The sequence below is a fragment of the Epinephelus moara genome, chromosome 5 (genome assembly GCF_006386435.1).
Source record: "Epinephelus moara isolate mb chromosome 5, YSFRI_EMoa_1.0, whole genome shotgun sequence".
NCBI lineage: Eukaryota > Metazoa > Chordata > Actinopteri > Perciformes > Serranidae > Epinephelus > Epinephelus moara.
Window position 1 is genome coordinate 18,861,638 of NC_065510.1, and position 8,414 is coordinate 18,870,051.

General features: G+C 42.9%; 1 protein-coding gene across 2 annotated transcripts in view; it reads right to left on the reverse strand.

Annotated features, from left to right (window-relative positions):
- The window catches only part of npnta (nephronectin a), a 72,505-nt gene that overhangs the window by 36,158 nt on the left and 27,933 nt on the right, over positions 1–8,414 (reverse strand). For both annotated transcript variants that reach the window (XM_050043390.1, XM_050043389.1), the window contains one exon: positions 6,845–6,937. In XM_050043390.1, the coding sequence (XP_049899347.1) occupies positions 6,845–6,937 (93 nt within the window). The remainder of the gene's footprint in view (positions 1–6,844; positions 6,938–8,414) is intronic.

Genomic DNA, 8,414 nt, shown 5'->3' on the forward strand with positions numbered 1-8,414 from the left:
CACGAAACTGTCACTGCGCCAAGCTGGATCTGTCTACACCTCCCCCTGCTGCGCCGCCACACCCATCTCAGCGCACCTCGGTCTGCCAAACTACCAAACTGAGCGCGCCTCGGGTTGTGCTGCTCGAAACTAGCTCTGCGCGGGGTTCGCCACCCTGCGCCACCATGCGCTGCACCGGGAAACTAGAACCCACTATGTACTGGGTCATACTAAATCCTTCTCTGGCATACTATATAGTGTGGTAGTATAGGTATTGAGACGCAGAGTGTTCTTTGACAGCCAGCTTCCATATTGTTTCCTGTGGGGGAAAAAACTGATGCCCACCAGCAGCACCGTAAATTTGTCCAGTACAGAACAGTATATTCTGGCACCAATTTCAAAAGCATTTGTGTCTCCAGCAGTGAAGTACTACATTAAGTGTAAATGATCTTTCTGTATGCTTTTCTACAGCTATGGTTAAAGACTCTCTCTGCCTCCCTAGACTCGTATGTTCAGTGTCATTCCTTTGCCCCAAGCAAGGACAAAATTTACAATAAACAAAGTTAATGATTAATCTGACTTATAGATTTTCCCCAAAATATTCTATAGATATCTCAAAATTTTATTATTGTGAAATCTTTTGGACATGTTAATCATGTAGTGGAAATCTGATATTGTACAAGGTCATTTAAGGTCAGCATTACCTCATACTTTTTTTAATGACCTTATTATACTATAAAACTCAGATAAAACAAACACAATTTGGAGGAATTAGATAATAATTGAGGGAAAATACACAGTATGATGTAATACATGCAATACTTGCAACACTTGCAGCTGCTTGACCGTTAACAGCAGACAGCCAGGAAGACAAACAGTGACAGAGAGGGACTGTTTTCTAAACCAACAACCCCAAAGTATCTGTCTACATGTAGACTGAATTAAATCATAAAACTTTCAGAGACAGCAAAGTGCCGTCGCCAAGATAAAGCAGTGAAAGTTCCAGATATTAGCTAATATTCTAAAAAAAGACATGGGGACAAATTGCATACTTTCTTCAACCACAGCTCAAGAGACCATCATACTTGAAGTGGTATTAATTATATAGTTGGCAGACAGAAAAAGGGGGGAAAAGAAGAAAGCAGCATCTGGAGGCACCGCAGCTGTATCGCTTCTGATGTCTGCGATGTGTCATTCCTCCAGCAAAATCTTTTTATAGTGTCTTAACAGCAGGTCAACTACACCTAATTAAATCCACCTGCACGGAATAATCATCTATTAAAATGATTGGATCAGCAGGGGGAGTGTGCTGCCAAATTGTTAAACAGATTATCCCTATAATGAGTTTATTTGTGCAGCGAGAGCGTATTCATCTATCCTCACCATGCTGTATGACAGATTCAATTCTCATCAGCACCAAAGGTGAAGCACTTTCTAAAAATGATCGGGATTCTCAAAGTAGTGCTATTATTCTTGACAGTTGAGTGCCCGTTAATTTAATAAACACAATCAGGATCACTCAAATGATCCCATTCAGGAGGTTTTTCTGTATGGGGAAAGCAATGAAAGTGAAATAAACACTATGGTGAGATGATCTGGCAGGTGAAAAGAGCTGGCAGTAAAAACAGACATGTAGTCCTTGAAGTATAAATCTCCCCGTAACAGTACCAGCTCATAAAAGTTTGACAGAGGAAAATACGGCTTTGATTTCTGAGAGTGATGAAATCAATACGGTATCTGCCATGCTTTGTGTTTGGTGTAAACACCTGTGTTTCCTCTGTGGTTTGTTTTTACCCCATGCTACCGGTGTTCCCGTGGTGTTTAACACTCTTTTATAATCAGATCGCCTCCAGGGTCACACATCTGTCCACGCCTTCCTCTCAGAGCAAAGGAATGTGTGTCCATTTGCGAGTGCATGCAAAATATCTCGTCGCACGTGTAGGTTTATTTACACTGAGTGTGCATTACAATGTTTTACTGCACATTTCAATTACGAAGCATCTTTTTTGGGGACATTATCATGCCCTTAAAATGGAAGCGGAGTGAACTAAACTTGAATGATTTGCCTATTTATATACAGCCTGGACACAGTGGGATCGATGCCCTTTTTCTCTGCTTGCTGTTCTTTATAAAAAGGTACAAACACAGAGTAGACAGGCATTGTTGCACCGCCACTGAGCTTTCAGCGGAGGTAGTCACAGTGCTGAACCGACGTCTGTGTAAAAGGGACAGCCGGCATGGCGGGATGACATGCACACACACTACGCAGACGCTGTTGTGTCACATGTCACACCTTTTTGCATTATTTAGTACGCTTATGTAATGATGGATCGTCTTTACAGCAGCATTGCAGGATCGCTGTTTAAAAAGGGCTTTTTTGTTGAAAGCTGAGAGGGGGCTGAATTACCAACATCATCTCGGTTCACATTATTATTAAGAAGAAACAATCATGACCTAATATTTATCAAAGACACACAGCAAGTTTTCATCATGACTTTTCCCTCAAACTATAAAAAAGCTGTACCTTTCAAACGATGCATGCTGCTAATGTGCTGATCACATTTCTTTAGTAACTTAATTTAGTGAACTCTCAGCAGCACTTTCACTCAACTCATTCATCATTTAAAGCGGAGGTTCTTAAAGTTTTGTTGACTGAGTGCCAATTTACACAGCCCGCATATGATTAAGGGCCACACAGAAACAGTGCACACACAAAACAAAAATCTTTTCCATCTCTCTTACATATTGAACTGCCTAGCTCTTTCCCAAATATTGTTAAATTTGACTAACAGCACCAGCATTAATGAGAACGCAAGTCCTTCGATACTCATGAGGTGCCACTAGCTGCCATGCAACCAGTAGCTTCCTACAAGTTGTCATTCCCAACCTGACAGATGCTTATTAGGGAGTACAGTTTGACACAGCAGCTGAGAGGTGTATTAAATGTAAGTAACTGAAAGTTAAAGTATTGAAATGGGCAGATTATTAAAATCTAATGCATGCATGTCACCTCAAATTTAGCAGCTGCACAAATAGTTTCTGCGGCACACCATTGGCCGGCTGGCTGCACTTTGAGAAACTTTTTATTTAAAGTGAAAACACTCAGGTTCACGGAGGCAGAGCACATTTAAGTCCCGCCCCCACCAGAGGGGAAAACAATTAATCGCTCGCCTTTGACTTTGTATTGTGTGAATCTACCTTCTGGTCATTTACATCTGCAAGCAAACAACACAAAAATGCCCTAAAGCTGCTTTGTGGTGGGATGTGCTACCAACAGAAAGAATCCATGACTAAAATTTTAATAGCTGCTGAACTGAAAAACTGGGCTTTTAAGCAGTGAGACGTGAGGCATGAACAAGAAGATCCTGGTACTCAGTATGTATGCAGCAAGCATTCTGCTAAGTTGGGCCAGATAAACTGCAGAGCAGTGGTTCTTAAATGGTGGGATGGTGCCAGTCCAGGTGTGCCATGGGATTTTGTGATAACCACACATTATTATGGCAATATTTCACTGGGCCTACACAAAAAGTTATGAATGAATTTTTAATTGACTGCATCAGTATGTTGTGTGCACCCATTTCCTCATAAAGAGGCAAACTCTGGCTCCAATATGTAACTTAATTGAATTTAAAAAACGTTCACAGGGAACCTATTTGTGCTGTTCGCATGTGGGAATCATAAGTGTGTGACACATCAAAAGCCCTGACTGGCAGCCAGTGTGAGGGATGATAACATTTAAAAGGAGAAAGCCATGAGAGGAAAAATGGATCGCTTTATTGTGCGGGGCAAATTACAACAAAGCACCAGCGAAGACGACCTACCACTGAAAGAAAGGAGTTAAAAAATGTCAGTAGACAGTATCATGAAAGCTACCTGTCTTATTTTTTTGTCTTATGTTGTGATAAGAGTGATCAAACATGCTATAGAAGCTGTCTGGTGTAAATACAGGTGTGCCTTGAGATTTTGGCTTGCCCTTTGGTGTGTCTTGTGCATAGAAGGTTTGAAAAGCACTGCTGTAGGTAACTAAGCTATGTAATGCCTGGTTTTGATCTTTCGTGGCTTAAATGATATTATCTGGTGATTTAATCAAACAGATGTAAATATCAAAGTATGTCACTTCTGGCCATTAAGTGGGATCATTTCCTCCGAGATAAGCATTGTAAGAAGAAGGGACAGTGAGACAGACCAGCAACACTGAGTTTGTCAATATACCTTTTCCTTTCTGGTGTATATAAAGCCTAGTTCACATTACACGATTTTCACCGACGTCGCAGAGGATCTTGAGAGCCACCTTGGGTCGGAGGTGAGTCGGCAGATAGTCTGCCACAACGAGTCCTCATGTGTGAATAAGCCTACGACCAAGCCGCCCCCTCGTCTGTGACTGGGACTGGATATCTGGCATGCTAGAAAACTGGAGAAGTGCTTTTTTTTTTTTTTTTTTTTTTAAAGATTATTTTTGTGGGATTTTTGCCTTTAATGACAGGACAGTGAGTGAAAGGGGGAGAGAGAGAGAGAGTGGGGACTGACATGCAGCAAAAGGCTGCGAGCTGGATTCGAACCCGTGGCCGCTGCAGCGAGGTGACGCCTCTGTACATGGGGCGCCGGCACTATCCATTACGCTACCGACGCCCCAGAAAACTGGAGAAGTGTGATATGACTGACAAAGAGCATTAGCCAGTGACAGGTGGGATACGTCCCACGTCAGCACGCAGAAAGGACGGAAGAAATGTGAGGAGGACAAGCTGCAGGGTTGCCAGGTCCGCTTATTAGCCGCAACTTTGGGCTTGTTTCTAAAGTGGAGTTGCTTATTTGGGCTTGCTCTCTAAACGTCACCTTTCTCTCTATATATTCTATAGTCTAATAAGTTATTTAAACACATGATAGTCGCTTCTTTTGGGCTTGTTTCCATAACCCTGGTTGCTTGTTTCTCTCCCAAGATCTGATTCAACACTGGGAAGAATATCCGTGCCTTTACCACGTGTCGTATCCAAGTTTGGTGACGTCATCGCATTGTCTGGGGCTCTGTCGGCGAGGGCTCGATGGAGAAATCTTTGTGGGGTGCACACACAGGTCGTAACGCAGTTGGCGAGACTCCCGTTGATAGCAACACATGTCGTAGTATGAACATTCAAAAGATTGCGATAGTCTCCGCGACGCAAAATCAGGGTGAAAATCGTGTGATGTGAACTAGGCTTAAGGTGCTCAAATAATCCCTTGACTTGCTGAAATCTAATGTTTTTCACTAGCTACAGGTATTTTGTTAGCATTTTAGCCCTTTGTTGAACATTGTGGCGCTGACAGTTTTCCCATCTAGGAGCGTGGTTTTCAGAGTGTGACACGTTGCGCTCTGTCTCTATGAGTTCTAAAGTGGTCTAAAAACGAAAATGAGAATTTTAAGTTGAATTAACGTAACATAAGTGAATCGTATAAATGTAGATCATTCATAAATATAAAAGATTAGTTGGTTCAACTTCATTTCTGTCTGATGTTTTACAGTGCACCAGGTTGACTACTTGACTTCTGGCAGTGTTGAGGACAGGTAAGCAGCTCTGTGCGACTTGCTTCACTCCTTCAGTTTGCTCCTCAAGATAAATGCGGTGCTCGAGAGAGGCAGGATATTAGAATGCCTAGAAACATTGGCCACCTGGCACGTCGATAGTAAACCGCAAATCAATGTTTGATGGAGGCTGCATTTAAATGAGAAAATCTAATCTATGGTTTGAGAATAATTAAATTGGTTTCCATAGCATGTGCCAGCTCAAAACAGAACCCAAGGTTATCTGCACCTAAATAGGCTGAAAGGGCAAGTCTGCCACTCAAAGCTGAGTAAAATGGAAAGCTCTGTAAAACGCGGAGAGCTTATTGGACAAATGGGGCTTCGGTGGACACTTGAAAGTACAGTTTCATCTTGAAAGGTCTTGGAATCACATTTGTCAGATAAGTCTGTCTGAATGGTTGGCAGCAAAGTCTATTGTAGTTGGATATGGGACGCTGATCCTTTTTCCTCTCCCCTTTGTTACAGATTAAGACAAAGTACAGCCGTCTGGCCGGGCAGACAGGAGCCACCTATAGCCTCAAAATGCAGGATGAGTCATTTGGAACATTCCGGAAAGGATTTCAACACCTCCACCTCCCCCTCCTCCTCCTCCTCCTCTTCCTCCCACCACCTCAGCCCCTTGCTTTTAATTACACACTATCCTATTCCTGTCTTAGGGCGTGAATTCCACAAGTATTTTCAAGCTGCTTGGATGCACGTCAGCTGACTAACAAAGTGGGACGCTTTAACGCTTTTCAACATGTCCAATCTGTCAGTGATGAAAATGCACAAAAACTCCACACACACGCACACATACACACACTTTCAATAGCATCGGTTCCACTCAGCCGAGCCAAAGTTATCTCAGGTCAGTAATTGAGATGTTATCTTCACAGGGGAGGATGCACCCCCCCCCGGGATCATTCAACATGGCCTCACCACTCATTTCCATTTGAGCTGAATCAGCTCTCTCTCTCTGCACCTCCTCCCTTGTGATTAAAGCATCTCTGCTGTCGGCTGGTGGCAAACCAGCTTCCACCCCGTGAAAAAGTGGCAACTCTAATATGCTGGAGTTGTGTGCTGAAGATCTGGCCACAATAAACAATGATTACTCTGCCATTGCTCAGGGCAGGGGTTCTCCTTCACTTCGGATTCATGTGGAAAATGTGCACGTCAGCAGGCCTGTGTGTCGCTGGAGGGGAGGGGGCATATATTTGACTCTCGCTCTTCAACTTCTGTGCCCCAACAACAAATTAAAAAAAAGTTACATGCAGCTGCAAAGTTACTCCTGTGTTGTGTTGTGTCTACAAGTTCCAGGCGAGAGCTTACCTTGATTGCAGGTCTTGCCGGTGAAACCAGGGTGGCACTTGCATTTATTGGGTCCCACGCAGTCTCCGTGCTTACAGCCAGGCTGGCACACAGCTGTTCAGGGGGGATTCAAAGAGGAAGAGACAGATCAGTGCAGCGCCCTGGCAGACTACTTGTTCCAGATCAGGATGACAAAGCACTTAATCCTACTGCTCCTTGACTTGGCTCTAAATTATCTGTTTACTCCACATTTACAGCAATAAGACAGCATGAAGCCTCATTTATGTGTGTGTGAAATGTGTTTGTTTCTTTCTCCTCGTGTGACAGTGTTATTATCATTGACGAATGGTAATAGAGCAGCCATTTCCAGCTAACCACATCATTTTGGAACTGGAAAAGTTTTATTGTCCTCACAGATACTAAATCTTTTCACACTGTGAGAGATAAATGAGAAGTTTGACCTTTTAACACTGCGCAAAGTTTTGATTTTCCCCTGCTTATAAAATACAGAGCAGTTATTTACGCTGGCAAACAGCCAACGAGGATTACCTAGGCGAATAATATTTCCCCCTTAGACTGAAGCTGAAACAATTAGAGCACCAAAATAGTAGATTATAATTAGTGCCTCAGTAAAGAGCTGCCCTGCAGATCGTACACAGTGCGTGGATGGTGATATTTTGAGCGTGTACAGAGACGTGGTAGTTGCGGGAGCTGCACAGCTCCACTGACTCTGTGTTCTGTCTCAGCGAGCTGTAGGCTTACCCTGCTTATCTGACTGTGCTTACTGCAGCTTGCTGCTAAGCATGTCTGATACACAGGGCCTCAGCCAAGTGTTACTAATTTTCATTAAAAGCTTCATTAATTCTGTCATAATACGGTGCAATCAGAGGACTTAATTATCACTGTGGTGGAAGAGGCAGTACATACGTGTGTGTGTGTGTGTGTGTGTGTGTGTGTGTGTGTGTGTGTGTGTGTCTAAGTGTGTGTGTAAAACCTCTGGAGTGGAGTGCTTATCACACCAGCCAGTTTGTTGTGGATCTGGAAAGGTGTAATGTGTAGTTTTATTTGTGACAATACAGCTTAAAGATTTATTATATAGTTGTGTCAGTGACGCCACACATATTACACCCAAACATCCTTCTTGGTACATAACATCCACCAAAGAGATGTAGCTTTTGGTTTCTGAGCTATTTGTTTTTTCATGTTTGTCTTATAACTATTAAGGCCCAGACACACCAAACTGACATCAAAGAACTAGTGGCGAAGAAGGCTGACTGTTGCGGTGCCTGTCGCCTGTGTCCCAGCCAAAAAGTTGCTCATGAACACAACGTAAAGACTACAACCAATCGTCGACTAGCACGTACATTCTGCATCTGTGTGAGAAGAAATACAGTCAGGTCCATAAATATTTGGACAATGATACAGTTGTCGTCATTTTGGCTCTGTACACCACCACAATGGGTTTTAAATGAAACAATGAATACCTGCTTAAAGTGCAGACTCTCAGCTTTCATTTAAGGCTTTTTTCAAAAATGTAGTATGAACCGTGTAGGAATGTCAACCATTTCTTCACAAAGTCCCCCAACTTTAA